Source organism: Salvelinus alpinus, chromosome 13 (assembly GCF_045679555.1).
Source record: "Salvelinus alpinus chromosome 13, SLU_Salpinus.1, whole genome shotgun sequence".
Taxonomy (NCBI): domain Eukaryota; kingdom Metazoa; phylum Chordata; class Actinopteri; order Salmoniformes; family Salmonidae; genus Salvelinus; species Salvelinus alpinus.
The window spans coordinates 38647907-38667881 of NC_092098.1; the positions used below are offsets into that span (position 1 = coordinate 38647907).

Below are 19975 nucleotides of genomic sequence, written 5' to 3' on the forward strand. Positions count from 1 at the left end.
AGCCTCAGAAATTGCAGCCCAAATATATGCTTCACTGAGTTCAAGTAACAGACACATCTCAACATCAACTGTTCAGAGGAGACTGTGTGAATCAGGCCTTCATGGTTGAATTGCTGCAAAGAAACCACTACTAAAGGACACCAATAATAAGAAGAGACTTGCTTGGGCCAAGAAACACAAGCAATGGACATTAGTGGAAATCTGTCCTTTGATCTGATGATTCCAAATTTGAGATTTTTGGTTCCAACCACTGTGTCTTTGTGAGACGCAGAGTAGATGAACGGATGATCTCTGCATGTGTGGTTCCCACCGTGAAGCATGGAGGAGGAGGGTGATGGTGCTTTACTGGTGACACTGTCTGTGATTTATTTAGAAGGCAAGGCACACTTAACCAGCATGGCTACCACAGCATTCTGCAGCGACACGCCATCCCATCTGGTTTGCGCTTAGTGGGACTATCATTTGTTTTTCAACAGGAAAATTACCCAACACACCTCCAGGCTGTGTAAGGTCTATTTGACCAAGAAGGAGAGTGATGAAGTGCTGCATCAGATGACCTGGCCTCCACAATCACCAGACCTAAACTCAATTGAAATTTTTGGGGACGAGTTGAACCTCAGAGTGAAGGAAAAGCAGCCAACAAGTGCTCAGCATATGTGGGAACTCCTTCGAGACTGTTGGTTGAGAGAGTGCCAAGAGTGTGCAAAGTTATCATCAAGGCAAGGGTGGCTACTTTGAAGTATCCCAAATACAAAATCTATTTTGATTTGTTTAACACTTTTTTGTTACTACATGATTCCATATGTGTTATTTCATAGTTTTGATGTCTTCACTATTATTCTACAATGTAGAAAATAGTCAAATAAAGAAAAATCTTTGAATGAGTAGGTGTGTACAAACTTTTGACTGGTACTGTATGTCTCTCTTTTTCTCTTGGTCCCTCTGTCTCCCTCTCTGTCTATCTGCCCCTCTCTGTCTTCTCTCTCTCTTTCTGTTTTTCCTGTCGCCCTCGCTCTCCTCTCTCTCCCGCTCTCTCTCCACAGTTCCACTTCCGTTCTTCACTCCCCCTTCTCCTTCCCACCTCAGTATCCACACTCACTCTGACTCTTTCACTTTCTCTTACTCTTCTCACTAGTTTCCTCTATTTCCAGTTAAACCTATGCTAAAGCTGCCATTCTCCCTCTGCTGCATGTCAGTGAAGTCCCCAAGCGAACACAGTTCTTATTATTCATTTTTGGGGTTGGTCCCTCAGGAGGAGAATAACGCCCTTCACAGCCAGAAGGTGGACATCTTACAGAAGATGCTGACCAAGGAGCAGGAGGATTTACAGGCAAGACACACACAAACACACACACAAACACAGTGTCACCATACTCTGAAGGTTTCTACATGAGGAGATGAGACAGTCATTCAGTCGAAGTTTGTTTCTTTGATTTGAAAGAGTGAATGCAGGTTTTTCTATGCAGCTACATTCATAAATCATCTCAGACAAAGTAGGAGTGCTGATCTAGAATTAGGTCTTTGTACATGTGATCTTATTCATTACCAAAATGTACAACTGATCCTAGATCAGCACTCCTACTCTTAGACGCTATATGAATACGGGGCCAGATGAAATTAAAATCATTCACACATTAAATTGTCATCAAATGCTCATCATTGAAGTGGATCACCCATAAATGCTTTAGCTTAATGATGTCATTACACGTTTCTGCACATTAATTATGTTAATTTGCAGCATGCTTCAGTTCAATCGAGTACTGGCTTAACTGAATAACAACAAAGACAGAATACAGTATGGAATTTTATTGAATAGTTTGAGGTAGGCCTTGTCTCAGAGGAATGGTCCTCAGAGCCAGATGGTGAGGACAGGTTTCCCTATGCTGGGCAGCTGGCATTGAACCCACCCCACTGGGAGAACGGGGATCTGATGACGGACCTTCAGTTAGTGGTGGTGGGGAGGTAGAAGGTCGTTGGAAGACTGTTGCTGCAAAACAGCAAGTGGGAGACACAAGGTTTGCGTTGACATATACAGTGAGCTCCAAAAGTATTGGGACAGTGACACATTTTCTGTTGTTTTGGCTCTGTACTACAGCACTTTGGATTTGAAATGATACAATGACTATGAGGTCAAGCCTGAATGAATCATGAATAAGGATGAGTGAGAAAGTTAGACACACAAATATAATTTCCCCCCCAAAAATGCTAACCTCCCCTATTATTGTAATGGTGAGATGTTAGCATGTCTTGGGGCTATAGTATTTGTGCGTCTGTAACTTGTTCACTCATAATTATTCACTATTCGTTCAGGATTATCTGTAATAATGGTAGCCTCCATATTAATGTAGAAGTGTTAAGAAACATATTCTATTCTTATATATAATAAAAGTGACTCCAAAATGACGCAATACATTATTTACCATTCATTTCTATTGGGCAGAGAATAATCGGAAACTCAACCAAAACAAACAAATGCATCCCAAAAATGTGTAGGTCACAAGCTTGATGTGGTCATTGCGTGCTATGATTATAGGACCAAATACCTAACTATTTACCACTTTAATACACATATAAGTGAATCTGTCACAATACTTTTGGTCCCCTAAAATGGGGGGACTATGTAAAAACAGTGCTGTAATTTCTAAACGGTTCACTCAAAATGGATGAAAATACCCTCAAATTAAAGCTGACATTATGCACTTTAACCTCACAGTCATTGTATCATTTCAAATCCAAAGTGCTGGAGGGCAGAGCCAAAACAACATCACGTGTCACTGTCCCAATACCTTTGGAGCTCACTGTAAATACTCCCCTAGATTCATTCCCATTGGTTGAAAAGGAAACAGATAATAGCACACGTTAGCCCATAGGTTAATCAGCAACTGTGGTGGAATTACCTTAGTGTTCAATGCTCATAGACTGAAGTTAATAGGGGAATGCTTGCTAATAGTATAGGAGGAGAGAAGTGACGCTAAGCTAATGAGGTAACATTTTCAAAACATTTCAAATCAAATGTATTTATGAAACCCTTTTTACATCAGCAGATGTTACAAAGTGCTACACAGAAACCCAGCCTAAAACCCCAAACAGCAAGCAATGCAGATGTAGAAGCAGGAACCTAGGAAGAAAACTAGAGGAACAAGGCTCTGAGAGGTGGCCAGTCCTCTTTTGGCTGTACTCTGTAAATATCTGCTATGCTGATGAGTGAGATAGGAAACGATGTGAATTATATGAGTTTACTAGATGAATGAAAAGTGACGATCCATTCAGACCAGCCTTACTGACTGAACTTTCGTAAACTACATTTCATAGCAGTGGCATCATTCCAGTTTAGCGTGGAATACTCACTGCGTTTCCTAGAAAGCATTGAATGAAGGCAAAGTTAATTAATTCTCATTAGTGTGTTTGTGTTTAAGTCCCCTGTGGGGCCTCTATTGATGCCTGCTTTGTCTCTCTGGGGAGTGCGAGCGCCTGCCTCCCATTTCAATGCTAAACAGGTTAGCTGTCAAAACTTTAAAGTAGCTTTTAGTGGTGTAGCTAGAGTCTTGTGGGTTGTGTTTATTAGGACACACCGTAACAAGATGTTTTGCAACAGAATGTGAGATGAGAGTTGCTTATTGGACGACTTTGGGTAGTACCTCCCCAGAACCAGTTTTCTTCTGTTTTGCGACGAATGAACATGGCCCTGTTGCAGTGGTGGGTGGGTGAGGGAGGAATGGAAGAAGGGATGGGGAAAATAAACAAATAAACAATCCTCAAGTCTTTCGTGAGCCATTTCTTCTCTTCCTCTGGGTCGTGTTCATCAGGCACTAAATGGAAGAAAATGAACTGAACAGGGAGAGGCAACCAGAACATTAAGAAATACTTGTTTTTGTTTTCTGTTACAAAACAGTTTTGCTACCATGTGCCCTAATGAATACGACCCTGTACCATCAAAGCCAATCATTCTTACCACTAAACAGATACTCTACCATGGTAACCACTCAAACACTGACTACATCTCACCCTCCTCTTAGTTTCACTTCCTCCTATGACTGACCATGAAATAGAACTAGGACCATGCCAACTGGACACATACACAGACATGCACGCAGACTCGTACACAAACACACGTGCACACACACACACACACCTCCCTCCACGGCCTCCCTCCTGTGTCCTCTCCTAAAATGTGTGCTGTGTCCTGTGTGTCATGTCATGTCCAGGCTATGAAGGAGGTGTACAGCAGGAACCCCACAGCGAAACTACTGAAAGACATCCAGGAGGCCAAGAAACACATTCCTCTGCTGCAGAGCCAGCTCAGCAAGGCCACAGGCACACCTCAGGTATACACACACACACGTATGTATACCAGGGTTTCCCGAACTCAGTCCTTGGGACCCCAGGGGGTGCACATTATTTATTTTTTTGTCATAGCACAGCTGATTCAAATAATCAACTAATCATCAAGCTTAGTCTCTCCTGTTCTCATTGTTTCTCTCATAGACACACACAGTCTCTCCTGTTCTCACTGTTTCTCTCATAGACACACACAGTCTCTCCTGTTCTCATTGTTTTTCTCATAGACACACACAGTCTCTCCAGTTCTCACTGTTTCTCTCATAGACACACACAGTCTCTCCAGTTCTCACTGTTCCTCTCATAGACACACACAGTCTCTCCTGTTCTCATTGTTTCTCTCATAGACACACACAGTCTCTCCAGTTCTCACTGTTTCTCTCATAGACACACACAGTCTCTCCTGTTCTCACTGTTCCTCTCATAGACACACACAGTCTCTCCAGTTCTCACTGTTCCTCTCATAGACACACACAGTCTCTCCTGTTCTCACTGTTCCTCTCATAGACACAGTCTCTCCTGTTCTCACTGTTTCTCTCATAGACACACACAGTCTCTCCTGTTCTCACTGTTTCTCTCATAGACACACCCAGTCTCTCCTGTTCTCACTGTTTCTCTCATAGATACACACAGTCTCTCCTGTTCTCACTGTTTCTCTCATAGACACACACAGTCTATCATGTTCTCACTGTTTCTATCATAGACACACACAGTCTCTCCTGTTCTCACTGTTTCTCTCAGACACACACAGTCTCTCCTGTTCTCACTGTTTCTCTCATAGACACACACAGTCTCTCCTGTTCTCACTGTTTCTCTCTCACACACAGTCTCTCCTGTTCTCACTGTCTCTCTCTCACACACAGTCTCTCCTGTTCTCACTGTTTCTCTCTCACACAGTTTCTCCTGTTCTCACTCTCTCTCTCACACACAGTCTCTCTTGTTCTCACTGTCTCTCTCACACACAGTCTCTCCTGTTCTCACTGTCTCTCTCTCACACACAGTTTCTCCTGTTCTCACTCTCTCTCACACACACAGTCTCTCTTGTTCTCACTGTCTCTCTCACACACCGTCTCTACTGTTCTCACTGTTTCTCTCATAGACACACACAGTCTCTCCTGTTCTCACTGTTTCTCTCAGACACACACAGTCTCTCCTGTTCTCACTGTTTCTCTCATAGACACACACAGTCTCTCCTGTTCTCACTGTTTCTCTCATAGATACACACAGTCTCTCCTGTTCTCACTGTTTCTCTCATAGACACACACAGTCTATCCTGTTCTCACTGTTTCTATCATAGACGCACACAGTCTCTCCTGTTCTCACTGTTTCTCTCTCACACACAGTCTCTCCTGTTCTCACTGTCTCTCTCTCACACACAGTCTCTCCTGTTCTCACTGTTTCTCTCTCACACAGTTTCTCCTGTTCTCACTCTCTCTCTCTCACACACAGTCTCTCTTGTTCTCACTGTCTCTCTCACACACAGTCTCTCCTGTTCTCACTGTCTCTCTCTCACACACAGTTTCTCCTGTTCTCACTCTCTCTCACACACACAGTCTCTCTTGTTCTCACTGTCTCTCTCACACACCGTCTCTACTGTTCTCACTGTTTCTCTCATAGACACACACAGTCTCTCCTGTTCTCACTGTTTCTCTCAGACACACACAGTCTCTCCTGTTCTCACTGTTTCTCTCATAGACACACACAGTCTCTCCTGTTCTCACTGTTTCTCTCAGACACACACAGTCTCTCCTGCTCTCACTGTTTCTCTCAGACACACACAGTCTCTCCTGTTATCACTGTTTCTCTCATAGACACACACAGTCTCTCCTGTTCTCACTGTTTCTCTCATAGACACACACAGTCTCTCCTGTTCTCACTGTTTCTCTCATAGACACACACAGTCTCTCCTGTTCTCACTGTTTCTCTCATAGACACACACAGTCTCTCCTGTTCTCACTGTTTCTCTCATAGACACACACAGTCTCTCCTGTTCTCACTGTTTCTCTCATAGACACACACAGTCTCTCCTGTTCTCGCTGTTTCTCTCATAGACACACACAGTCTATCCTGTTCTTACTGTCTCTCTCACACACAGTCTCTCCTGTTCTCACTGTTTCTCTCTCACACACAGTCTCTCCTGTTCTCACTGTTTCTCTCATAGACACACAGCAGTCTCTCCTGTTCTCACTGTTTCTCTCATAGACACACAGCAGTCTCTCCTGTTCTCACTGTTTCTCTCTCACACACAGTCTATCCTGTTCTCACTGTTTCTCTCATAGACACACACAGTCTCTCCTGCTCTCGCTGTTTCTCTCATAGACACACACAGTCTCTCCTGTTCTCACTGTTTCTCTCTCACACACAGTCTCTCCTGTTCTCACTGTTTCTCTCTCACACACAGTCTCTCCTGTTCTCACTGTCTCTCTCTCACACACAGTCTCTCCTGCTCTCACTGTTTCTCTCTCACACACAGTCTCCTGTTCTTACTGTCTCTCTCACACACAGTCTCTCCTGTTCTCACTGTTTCTCTGTCACACACAGTCTCTCCTGTTCTCACTGTCTCTCTCTCACACACAGTCTCTCCTGCTCTCGCTGTTTCTCTCACACCACACAGCAGTCTCTCCTGTTCTTACTGTCTCTCTCACACACATTCTCTCCTGTTCTCACTGTCTCTCTCTCACACACAGTCTCTCCTGTTCTCACTGTTTCTCTCATAGACACACACAGTCTCTCCTGTTCTCACTGTTTCTCTCTCACACACAGTCTCTCCTGTTCTCACTGTTTCTCTCTCACACACAGTCTCTCCTGTTCTCACTGTCTCTCTCTCACACACAGTCTCTCCTGCTCTCACTGTTTCTCTCTCACACACAGTCTCTCCTGTTCTTACTGTCTCTCTCACACACAGTCTCTCCTGTTCTCACTGTCTCTCTCTCACACACAGTCTCTCCTGTTCTCACTGTCTCTCTCTCACACACAGTCTCTCCTGCTCTCGCTGTTTCTCTCACACACACAGCAGTCTCTCCTGTTCTTACTGTCTCTCTCACACACAGTCTCTCCTGATCTCACTGTCTCTCTCACACACAGTCTCTGCTGCTCTCACTGTTTCTCTCACTCTCTCTCATTGTCTCTCTCTCACACACAGTCTCTCCGGCTCTCACTGTTTCTCTCACTCCATCTCATTGTCTGTCTCTCACTGTCTCTGTCACACACAGTCTCTCCTGCTCTCACCTTCTCTATCACACACAGTATCTCCTGCTCTCACTGTCTCTCTCACATACAGTCTCTCCTGCTCTCACTGCCTCTCTCACACAGTCTCTCCAGCTCTCACTGTTTATCTCACTCTCTCTCATTGTCTCTCTCAAACACAGTCTCTCCTGTTCTCACTGTCTCTCTCTCACACACAGTCTCTCCTGTTCTCACTGTTTCTCTCTCACATACAGTCTCTCCTGTTCTCACTGTCTCTCTCTCACACAGTCTCTCCTGTTCTCACTGTTTCTCTCATAGACACACACAGTCTCTCCTGTTCTCACTGTTTCTCTCATAGACACACACAGTCTCTCCTGTTCTCACTGTTTCTCTCATAGACACACACAGTCTCCTGTTCTCACTGTTTCTCTCATAGACACACACAGTCTCTCCTGTTCTCACTGTTTCTCTCATAGACACACACAGTCTCTCCTGTTCTCACTGTCTCTCTCTCACACACAGTCTCTCCTGTTCTCACTGTTTCTCTCATAGACACACACAGTCTCTCCTGTTCTCACTGTTTCTCTCATAGACACACACAGTCTCTCCTGTTCTCACTGTTTCTCTCATAGACACACACAGTCTCCTGTTCTCACTGTTTCTCTCAGACACACACAGTCTCTCCTGTTCTCACTGTTTCTCTCATAGACACACACAGTCTCTCCTGTTCTCACTGTTTCTCTCATAGACACACACAGTCTCTCCTGTTCTCGCTGTTTCTCTCATAGACACACACAGTCTATCCTGTTCTTACTGTCTCTCTCACACACAGTCTCTCCTGTTCTCACTCTCTCTCTCTCACACACAGTCTCTCCTGTTCTCACTGTCTCTCTCTCACACACAGTCTCTCCTGTTCTCACTGTTTCTCTCATAGACACACACAGTCTATCCTGTTCTCACTGTCTCTCTCACACACAGTCTCTCCTGTTCTCACTGTTTCTCTCTCACACACAGTCTCTCCTGTTCTCACTGTTTCTCTCACACACACAGCAGTCTCTCAGGTTCTTACTGTCTCTCTCACACACAGTCTCTTCTGTTCTCACTGTCTCTCTCTCACACACAGTCTCTCCTGTTCTCACTGTCTCTCTCTCACACACAGTCTCTCCTGTAGTCACGGTCTCTCTCACACACAGTCTTTCCTGCTCTCACTGTTTCTCTCACACACACAGTCTCTCCTGTTCTCACTGTTTCTCTCTCACACACAGTCTCTCCTGTTCTCACTGACTCTCTCTCACACACAGTCTCTCCTGTTCTCACTGTCTCTCTCTCACACACAGTCTCTCCTGTTCTCACTGTTTCTCTCATAGACACACACAGTCTCTCCTGTTCTCACTGTTTATCTCATAGACACACACAGTCTCTCCTGTTCTCACTGTTTCTCTCATAGACACACACAGTCTCTCCTGTTCTCACTGTTTCTCTCATAGACACACACAGTCTCTCCGGTTCTCACTGTTTCTCTCATAGACACACACAGTCTCTCCGGTTCTCACTGTTTATCTCATAGACACACACACACTCTCCTGCTCTCACTGTTTCTCTCATAGACACACACAGTCTCTCCTGTTCTCACTGTTTCTCTCATAGACACACACAGTCTCTCCTGTTCTCACTGTTTCTCTCATAGACACACACAGTCTCTGGTTCTCACTGTTTATCTCATAGACACACACACACTCTCCTGCTCTCACTGTTTCTCTCATAGACACACACAGTCTCTCCTGTTCTCACTGTTTCTCTCATAGACACACACAGTCTCTCCTGTTCTCACTGTTTCTCTCATAGACACACACAGTCTCTGGTTCTCACTGTTTCTCTCACTGTTACTCACTGTCTCTCTCTCACACACAGTCTCTCCTGCTCTCACTGTTTCTCTCACTCTCACTCACTGTCTCTCTCTCTCACACACAGTCTCTCCTGCTCTCACTGTTTCTCTCACTCACTGTCTCTCTCACACACAGTCTCTCCTGCTCTCACTGTTTCTCTCACCCTCACTCACTGTCTCTCTCACACACAGTCTCTCCTGCTCTCACTGTTTCTCTCACTCTCTCTCATTGTCTCTCTCTCACTGTCTTTCTCTCACACACAGTCTCTTCTGCTCTCACTGTTTCTCTCACTCTCTCTCACAGTCTCTCTCACACACACAGTCTTTCCTGATCTCACTGTTTCTCTCACTCTCTCTCATTGTCTCTCTCTCACTGTCTCGCTCTTACTCACTGTTACTCTCTCACACACAGTCTGTCCTGCTCTCACTGTTTCTCTCACTCTCTCTCATTGTCTCTCTCTCACTGTCTCGATCTCACTGTCTCGATTTTACTCACTGTCTGTCTCTCACACACAGTCTCTCCTGCTCTCACTGTTTTTCTCACTCTCACTCACTGTTTCTCTCACACACAGTCTCTCCTGCTCTCACTGTTTCGCTCACTCTCACTCACTGTCTCTCCAGCTCTCACAGTCTCTCTCACTCTCTCTCATTGTCTCTCTCTCATTGTCTCTCACACACAGTCTCTCCTGCTCTCACTGTTTCTCTCACTCTCTCTCATTGTCTCTCTCCCACTGTCTCGATCTCACTCACTGCCTCTCTCTCACACACAGTCTCTCCTGCTCTCACTGTTACTCTCACTCTTTCTCATTGTTTCTCTCTCACTGTCTCGCTCTCACTCACTGTGTCTCTCTCTCACTGTCTCGTCCTTACTCACTGTCTCTCACTCACTCACTGTCTCGCTTACTCTCACTGTCTCGCTGTCTCTCACTCTCACTGTGTCTCTCACTCTCACTGTGTCTATCACTCTCACTGTGTCTATCACTCTTACTGTGTCTCACTGTCTCTCTCTATCGCTCTCTCTCACTCTCTCTCTCACTGTCTCTCTGTTTCTGTCTGTCTGTGTCTCTTCTCACTGTCTTTCTCTCTCAATTCAAGTCAAGGGCTTTATTTGCATGGGACACACACTCTCAAAGGGACAGCCCAGTTACTGTCTGGCCTGTCACACATTTATAGTATGCATGATTCTGTGTGTTTTCAGGATGGCTCCCTCTCCCACCGGGACGGTGAGGTGGAGGAGGGGGGCATTGAGGCAGCCGATGGAGAGCATACCCCCTCCTCACGCGGAGAAAGCGGCAGTAACGGGCTCTGGACCAATAACGCTGTGAGTCAACCTGGCCAACTAGCCTGTCTGTTATTATCACCACCAGATTGTCCTTCCATGACAATTATATGTGAACTGGCATTCAACAGAATACCATTGTACTGGAACCAGGGTTGTGGTGGTTTCCTTTTCAATTCAGTCAAATCAGGAAGAAACTGAAATTCCAATTCCTATTTTCCTCAATGCTTTTGTTTGAGAAAATTGGACTGGAAAGTGTGGAATCAATACCACAATGCCCGTTCAAAATCAGAGACTGGCAAATGTAATATGTGACTGGTGTGTGGGTATTTCTATGTCAGGTGTCTCCCAGTCCCCTCCCTGAGAATCCGTGCCAAAGAGAGACGCCCTGCCACAGCCCAAAGACCACCCCCCGAGAGAGCCTCAACTCCTGCCCCTCGCCTGACGCAGAGGACACGGCGGACCTGGTGAGACTCACACACACAATAATAATAGCCCAGTTAGTGAGTGTGTGTGTGTGTGTGTGTGCATGTGAGTCCCATCATTGCACTAACACCTTGTCTCTGTGTGTGTGTGAATCAGAACTGTAACTTCCAGTCCAGTGTGGGCAGCCCCTTCTCCCGTCTCAACCCCCAGATAATCGGAGCAGAGGATGACTACTTTGACACAGAGCAGGAACAGGTACTGGGTGACTACTGCTAGACAACTGTCTGTCTGTCTGTCTGTCTGTCTGATTGGCTGACTGGGTATCTCTATACTCTCTCTCTCTATTTCTCTCCTGTCTGTTTCTGTCTCATTTTCTCAATGTCTCTCTCTTACTCAACTTGACCTTTCTGTTGATCTCTCTCTCGCAGATCAACGGTCAGTGTAGTTGTTTTCAGAGTATAGAGCTGCTCAAGTCTCGGCCCGCTCACTTGGCCGCCTTCCTCCATCATGTGGTCTCTCAGTTTGACCCTGCACCTCTGGTAAGTCAACCACACACAGACACACACCAAAACAAAATGCCTGCCTAACAGACACATACTCTTACACTCATTCACACCATTCATAAAGTACAACCATAGTAGCTACTGCTTGAGCTCTAGGCATGCAGCATTACGGTAACTGTCCCAAAATTCACAGGTTTTCCAGAAATTTGGGCACATTTTGCAGCCCCTAATGAACGCTGATATTTTCTAATTAGGGTACAGCAGTTGCTCTTTAGCACTTTGGTAGTTTGACCCCAGAATGCTTTGGTCAGTAGTTTAGACCTAACTGCCTCTGATTCTCTCCCAGCTGTGCTACCTTTACGCTGACCTGTACAAGCAGACCAACTCCAAAGAGACCAGACGGATCTTCATGGATTTCCATACTTTCTTTATGGACCGAGCAGCGGTAAGACACACACTTGTGCACACACATTATGTACAAGCACACATGCATTCACACACACACATATGTGCAAGTAAAGGGGCACACACACACACACACACACACACACACACACACACACACACACACACACACACACACACACACACACACACACACACACACACACACACACACACACACACACAAAGAAGACTGTAACTTTTGGCTCAGCTAAAGTATTTTAAATGGGATTTGACAGGGGCACACACATGTATAGAATAGATAGGTGACACCAGTGTGTGTGTCTGTCTCTGGGGCATTGACTACCAACTTTTTAAAACCCCAGCTGCTGGAAGAAGTCTGTCTGTTGGGTTTTATTCTCCTTTCAGATAATTAGGATCATTTTAAATGTACACTCTTTATCTGGTGCGGTGGGTGAAGGAGAGGAACGGGTATTGTTGTGGTTGTATTGCAGACGGTCTTCTAGCTTTCTTTTAGCTGAGAACTCTTTTTTCCCCCTTGCAGAATCTGAAAGTAGCTGTGCCTGAGTCTATGGCCTCTGAACTAGGTGAGTTATTACTTACTCATCTCATGTCTTGTATTAGTTTAGCAACACTTTTAGCAATGCAGTAGTGTATTGTCTAGTGTAATTGATTAGAATGTTTCCAAAAAAGGGAGACTGCTTCAAACTGTGTGTGTGTGTGTGTGTGTGTGTGTGTGTGTGTGTGTGTGTGTGTGTGTGTGTGTGTGTGTGTGTGTGTGTGTGTGTGTGTGTGTGTGTGTGTGTGTGTGTGTGTGTGTGTGTGTGTGCGTGTTGGCAAACATGCTGTTGTGTGTTCCCAGAGCGGCGGAGACCTGAGCTGATCCCAGAGGAACTGCACAGACCTTACATACAGCTGCTACAGGACACACTGCTACCAGACATCCAGAGGAACCTAGAGGACTTCAGGTCAGACACACACACACATTCAGACAGAAACACTCATACGTACACAGACACACTCGCACGGTCTCACACACATACCACACACGCACACCACAAACGCACACGTGCACAAACTCACACTTCTCAAAGATGATGTGCACATAATGATGCTGTGATGTCGTATTTCCTCATGGATTAATCATACACGTGTGTGTGTGTGTGTGTGTATCTGTCTGTGCGTGTGTCTGTGTGTGTGTGTATCTGTCTGTGTCTGTGCATGTGTCTGTGTGTGTGTATCTGTCTGTGTCTGTGCGTGTGTCTGTGTGTGTGTATCTGTCTGTACGTGTGTCTGTGTGTGTGTATCTGTCTGTGCGTGTGTCTGTGTGTGTGGATCTGTCTGTGTGTGTGTGTATCTGTCTGTGTGTGTGTGTGTATCTGTCTGTGTGTGTGTGTATCTGTCTGTGTGTGTGTGTATCTGTCTGTGCGTGTGTATCTGTCTGTGTGTGTCTATCTGTCTGTGTGTGTGTCTGTGTGTGTGTATCTGTCTGTGTGTGTGGCTGTGTGTGTGTGTGTGTATCTGTCTGTGTGTGGCTGTGTGTGTGTGTGTATCTGTCTGTGCGTGTGTCTGTGTGTGTGTATCTGTCTGTGCGTGTGTCTGTGTGTGTGTGTATCTGGCTGTGCGTGTTTCTGTGTGTGTGTGTATCTGGCTGTGTCTGTGCGTGTGTCTGTATCTGTCTGTGTCTGTGCGTGTGTCTGTGTGTGTATCTGTGTATCTGTCTGTGTGTGTGTATCTGTCTGTGTGTGTGTCTGTGCGTGTGTATCTGTCTGTGTGTGTGTATCTGTCTGTGCGTGTGTCTGTGTATCTGTCTGTGTCTGTGCGTGTGTCTGTATCTATCTGTGTCTGTGCGTGTGTCTGTGTGTGTATCTGTGTATCTGTCTGTGTCTGTGCGTGTGTCTGTGTATGTGGATCTGCCTGTGTGTGTGTGTCTGCCTATGTCTGTGCATCTGTGCGTGTGCGTGTGTGTATGTGTGTCTGCCTATGTCTGTGCATCTGTGCGTGTGCGTGTGTGTGTGTGTGTGTGTGTGTGTGTGTGTGTGTGTGTCTGCCTGTGTCTGTGCATCTGTGCGTGTGTGTATGTGTGTCTGCCTGTGTCTGTGCATCTGTGCGTGTGTGTGTGTGTGTCTGCCTGAGTCTGTGTGTGTGTGTGTGTGTGTGTGTGTGTGTGTGTGTGTGTGTGTGTGTGTGTGTGTGTGTGTGTGTGTGTGTGTGTGTGTCTGCCTGTGTCTGTGCATCTGTGTGTGAGTGTGTGTCTACAGGCAGAAGCGCAGCATGGGTCTGACCCTGGCAGAAGGGGAGCTGGCTAAGCTGGACACAGAGAGGGTGAGAGACCGCGTGTCGCTGGAGAGAGAACGCTCCTGTGCTGAACACATCATCTCCAAGATAGAGGACGTTCTGTAAGTCCCTGCAATACATGCACACTAGGGTTGGGCGATATTACGATAACATTGTGTATCAACGATGATTGACAGCGATCGTCGATGGTGACGAGAGAGTGATGTGACAGACAATGGTTTAGCCTATTTGAACTTGACTGGTACTGCGCAGTAGAACACGGAGTGTCTCAGCGCACAACAGGGAAGTACACAAGTGACATTCCCAGCAATTTGCCTATTCTTTGCTATAGCCTATTTCAATAAATATGTTATATATAGAACGCAAGAGGGGAATATAGGCCAGACAGAGCAGAGAATTGCACCATAGCAGTGCAAAAATGCATTAGGCTATAACCGGGATAGGCAACCCCCCCCTCCCAGAAGTAAAAAACATATATTTTTAGGAACTGTGTGGGTCTCAACTTACTGTTGTGAGTTAGAATAGTGGAATACACAAGGTGCAATTTGGCTGTGCATCAGCAATTTTTCTCTTGTTATGTCAGTCACTTTTAGTCAAGTCAATTAGCCCATGTCAGCAATTTTTAGATTGCTAAGTTAGTTTTGCGGCATTATCATGGTTGAATTACCGGCTGGGGAGCCCCCATTGATTTTATTAGTCAGTAAAACAGATCATTTTCATCTCTGCCCCATGGCAAAATTAGTAGAATTTCACGAAATTTGTTATAAAATTGCAAAATCTGCTCTCTGCCACCATGGCAAAGTGTGTAGAATTGCACAAACTTAACTCTAAAATGTAAAAATGCTCTCTCCACTGTCAAGGGGGGGGGCCACTAAAATGTGTGTGGGAGAGGGGCTGAGTTCAGATTTTTTGTGGCCCTATCGAAGTTGCCCATCCCTGGATACTCCACTATATTTTGTCTAGCTGTTTAAAAAAAAACTTTGCCTATATTCCCTTTCATCTCCATTCGATTGGCTATGAATAAGACTTAAGGCTACGCTTCATTGTTTTATGCAGGGCTTTCTCCATATCAAACAATGAATGTTACAGAGTTACATCTCATTATTTGAATAGCCTAAAAACTTAAGGTACACAACATGACCAAAAGTATATGGACACCTGCTTGTCGATCATCTCCTTCCAAAATTATGGGCATTAATATGGAGTTGGACCCCCCTTTGCTGCTACAACAGCCTCCACTCTTCTGGGAACGCTTTCCACAAGATGTTGGAACATTGCTGCAGGGACTTGCTTCCATTCAGCCACAAGAGCATTAGTGAAGTTGGGAGATAAGGCCTGGCTCGCAGTCGGCGTTCCAATTCATCCAAAAGGTGTTCAAGTTCTTCCACATCGATCACGACAAACCATTTCTGTATGGACCTCGCTTTGTGCAAGGGGGCATTGTCATGCTGAAACAGGAAAGGTCCTTCCCCAAACTGTTGCCACAAAGTTGGAAGCACAAAATCGTCTAGAATGTGATTGTATGCTGTAGCGTTAAGATTTCCCTTCACTCGAGCTAAGGGGCCGTGATCCATGAAAAACAGGCCCAGACCATTATTAGTCCTCCACCAAACTTTAGAGTTGGCCCTATGCATTTGAGCATCCGCCAAACCCAGATTCCGTCTCTCCAGAGAACGCGTTTCCACTGCTCCAGGGTCCAATGGTGGCGAGCTTTACACCATTCCAGCCAAAGCTTGGCATTGTGCATGGTGATCTTAGGCTTGTGTGCGGCTGCTCGGTCATGGAAGCCCATTTCATGAAGCTCCCGACAAGCAGTTCTTGTGCTGATGTTGCTTCCAGAGACAGTTTGGAACTCGGTAGCGAGTTTTGCAACCGAGGACAGACAATTTTTGCGTGCTACGCTCTTCAGCACTTGGTGATCCCGTTCTGGGAGCTTGTGTGGCCTACCACTTCACAGCTGAGCCGTTGTTGCTCCTAGACGTTTCCACTTCACAAAAACACGACTTACAGTTTCTTTTTTTTTACTTAACCTTTATTTAACTAGGCAAGTCAGTTAAGAACAAATTCTTATTTTCAATGGCGGCCTAGGAACAGTGGGTTAACTGCCTTTTTCAGGGGCAGAACAACAGATTTTGACCTTGTCAGCTCGGAGATTCAATCTTGCAACCTTCTGGTTACTAGTCCAACGCTCTAACCACTAGGTTTGACCGGGGCAGCGCTAGCAGAGAAGAAATTAGACAAACTAACTTGTTGGAAAGGTGGCATCCCTGAGCTTTTCAGGACGGGCCATTCTACTGCCAATGTTTGTCTATGGAGGTTGCATGGCTGTGTGCTCGATTTTATACACCTGTCAGCAATGTGTGACTGAAATAGCCGAAATAGACGAATCTACTTGAAGGGGTGTCCACATACTTTTGTGTAGCAAGAGAACTAATAATAAGAGAGAACAAAGAATATCAATAGCCTATAGAAAAATTCTAATGACAAGTTTCATCAGGTTTAAGGTTATTATGAAAGAAATTATCCATGCGGGAAGGGAAAATTATAGTATTATTTTAAGAGGCAAATAAAACAATTATTATCCAGTTCTGAAGACGGTAAACTGCTTCTATCCAGCCCATGATGCAGTCCTATAACCTAGCTCACTATGGTAAGACAGCCTGTTCCTCAACAGACAGTCACTGCTCCATCATGTGCGCTCCCTCATCATCAAGATGATTGAGTGATAACATGACACGAGTCAGGTCTCTGTTTTGCACTTCGAGATAGACAGGAGGCAAGTGTAGTGCACGATGCACGTTCTTTCTCTCTCGTTCTCTCTCTTGCACACACACACATTCTTTGTCACTCACGTACACACACATGCCATTACAATCACAGGAAGATGATGTTATCAGCGCCATACGGATTATCTAGTCTGGTAATGTTATAAATTGTAGGTTAGAGGTTAGAGGTGAATGGTAATGTTATAAATTGTAGGTTAGAGGTTAGAGGTGAAAGGAGTGCTGGGTCGTTCAACCTCAAAAAGCACAAGAAAGAGGATTTCAACACCCAACAACACTGTTTCTGTAACAGATACAAATAACTTTTCTGAAACATTATTTTGTTGAAATATAATTTGGTCTCTGAGAAATTAAGCTAAACGATTAGACCCAAATTGTCAATTTTAATTTACAGGATTCAGATAATATTCAATAAGTATAATGAGGAAGAAATTAGGAAGCCCAAAAAAATTGGCTAAAGCCACAACTGATTTTTGGGGGATATCCTGATAGACGAAATACATAATACAAAAATAAAAACAACTTTGTTTAATAAGTTAAACTTGGGAACTGACTTGCTGCGCAGCCTGCTCAACTTGGGTGCCGGTGAGTTTTACACAGGAGGGGGAGAGAGAGAGAGTAGCAATACAGACTTGTGCTAGTTAGACAAATGTATAGATTTCATAGGTTATCTGTCATCGCATCTGGTAGTGCCTGTCTTGACTGCATAAAATTGATGTAAAGATGCTAGCTAAGATATCCAGCTATGTTAACCAGCTACCTAGCTAGCTATCTAGGCTAAAAGTAATTGAGCCTATTTTTCTGCACTTCCTGTCTTTGTCTACAACAACTCCATTCAGATTAAACAACAGCCTACCTGATAGTTTCTTTTAGTTATAGCTTACTCCATCTCATTTAACTAACTTAATACTGTAATTGGCCAGCAGCATACCACCCTGCATCCCACTGCTGGCTTGCCTCTGAAGCTGAGCAGGGTTGGTCCTAGATTGGAGACTAGATGCTGCTGGAAGTGGTGTTGGAGGGCCAGAAGGAGGCACTCTTTTTCCTCTGGTCTAAAGACATAAAAAATCTCAATGCCCCAGGGCAGTGATTGGGGACATTGCCCTGTGTAGGGTGCCGTCTTTTGGATGGGACGTTAAATAGGTCACTAAAGATCCCATGGCACTTATTGTAAGAGTAGGGGTGTTAACCCTGGTGTCCTTGCTAAAATTCCCAATCTGGCCCTCAAACCATCATGGCCACTTAATCATCCCCAGCTTCCAATCGGCTCATTCATCCCCCTCCTCTCCCCTGTAACTATTCCCCAGGTCGTTGCTGTAAATCAGAATGTGGTTTCAGTCAACCTACCTGGTAAAATAAGGGTTAAATAAAAAGTTATTGTAATTCCATGTTGCATTGATTAGAGATCTCCCACATTGCTTAGTATGGAGCCACTGACTGCACACATTGCCACTTTGAATGGCCGACAATAACAGCAAACGTGTGAAGCCTGTGTAGGCTACTACGGTATGTCATTTTATGGGGCACACATACAAATTAATTCAAAAGTTTGTTGTTTTATTGAATTAAAAATGTCTAATGTCATGGTATATCCTTGTGTGTAGCAATGTCACATACTTAATTTAGACAAATACTTTTCATTGTTAAAATAGACTTATGATAAAAAGAAATCTGAATACTCTCGCAATTATTCGAATACTGTTGGGATATTAAAATATTTGAATAACCGTGCCCGTCCCTAGGTGTCATGGCTTACTGAAATGACATGGAACCACTCTGTTGTTACAGTTACCGTGTGTGTGTAGAAAAAATTGTACCACATACACGTGCCATTTCTGGGAATTATTTCCAGGTCAGTGCTTGCGTGTCTCCGCTCTCTGGGCCTCAAACACGCCAAGCTGTACAGATTACAGCGATTAAGATAGATACAAGTTAGATATTATCGCTCTCTCTCTCTCTCTCTCAAACACACACACACACAGACACACACAGACAGACAGACATACAAAGACAGATGACACAGACAGACAGAGACACACACTCGTACTTTCAAGACCACTGATATCATCTCACTCTCCCAAGACAGTCTCTCTTACCTGCACTCACCTGTTGTTTAGTGTTGTTGATGCCAGTGTGAAGGTTTAAGCCGTTTCGGGATAGACTGTAGCTACTAGTCACCAATGTTTTGACATGTGCATGCACATGCAGATTTTGGCCTTTTGAAATTGCCTTGTGAATATTTCGGGCCTTTTATGAATATTTCGGGCCTAAGCATCACAGAGATCCTAAATTATTCTACACTGAACAAAATAACACAACATGTAAAGTGTTGGTTTCATAACCTGAAATAAAAGATACCAGAAATGTTCCATATGCACAAAAAGCTTATTCCCTGTTAGTGAGCACTTCTCCTTTGCCAAGATAATCCATGCACCTGACAGGTGTGGCATATCAATACGCTGATTAAATAACATGATCATTACACAGGTGCACCTTGTGTTGGGGACAATAAAAGGCCACTCTAAAATGTGCAGGTTTGTCACACAACACCATGCCACAGATGTCTCAAGTTCTGAGGGAGCGTGCAATTGGCATGCTGACTGCATTAATGTCTACCAGAGCTGTTGCCAGAGAATTAATTGATCATTTCTCTACCATAAGCCGCCTTCAACGTTGTTTTAGAGAATTTCGCAGTACACCCCCTCACAACTGCAGACCATGTGTATAGTGTTGTGTGGGTGAGCGGTTTGCTGATGTCAACGTTGTGAACAGAGTGCCCCATGGTGGCGGTGGGGTTATGGTATGGGCATGCATAAATTACGGACAATGAACACAAATGTATTTTATCTATGGCAATTTGAATGCACAGAGA

At 44.7% G+C, this 19975-nt stretch overlaps 1 protein-coding gene across 9 annotated transcripts in view; it reads left to right on the top strand.

Annotated features, from left to right (window-relative positions):
* The window catches only part of LOC139537670 (rho guanine nucleotide exchange factor 12-like), a 128455-nt gene that overhangs the window by 82985 nt on the left and 25495 nt on the right, over positions 1–19975 (top strand). For all 9 annotated transcript variants that reach the window (XM_071339247.1, XM_071339248.1, XM_071339250.1 and 6 more), the window contains 10 exons: positions 1253–1330; positions 4206–4325; positions 10608–10730; positions 11030–11155; positions 11271–11369; positions 11543–11653; positions 11964–12062; positions 12567–12609; positions 12885–12990; positions 14284–14421. In XM_071339247.1, the coding sequence (XP_071195348.1) occupies positions 1253–1330; positions 4206–4325; positions 10608–10730; positions 11030–11155; positions 11271–11369; positions 11543–11653; positions 11964–12062; positions 12567–12609; positions 12885–12990; positions 14284–14421 (1043 nt within the window). The remainder of the gene's footprint in view (positions 1–1252; positions 1331–4205; positions 4326–10607; positions 10731–11029; positions 11156–11270; positions 11370–11542; positions 11654–11963; positions 12063–12566; positions 12610–12884; positions 12991–14283; positions 14422–19975) is intronic.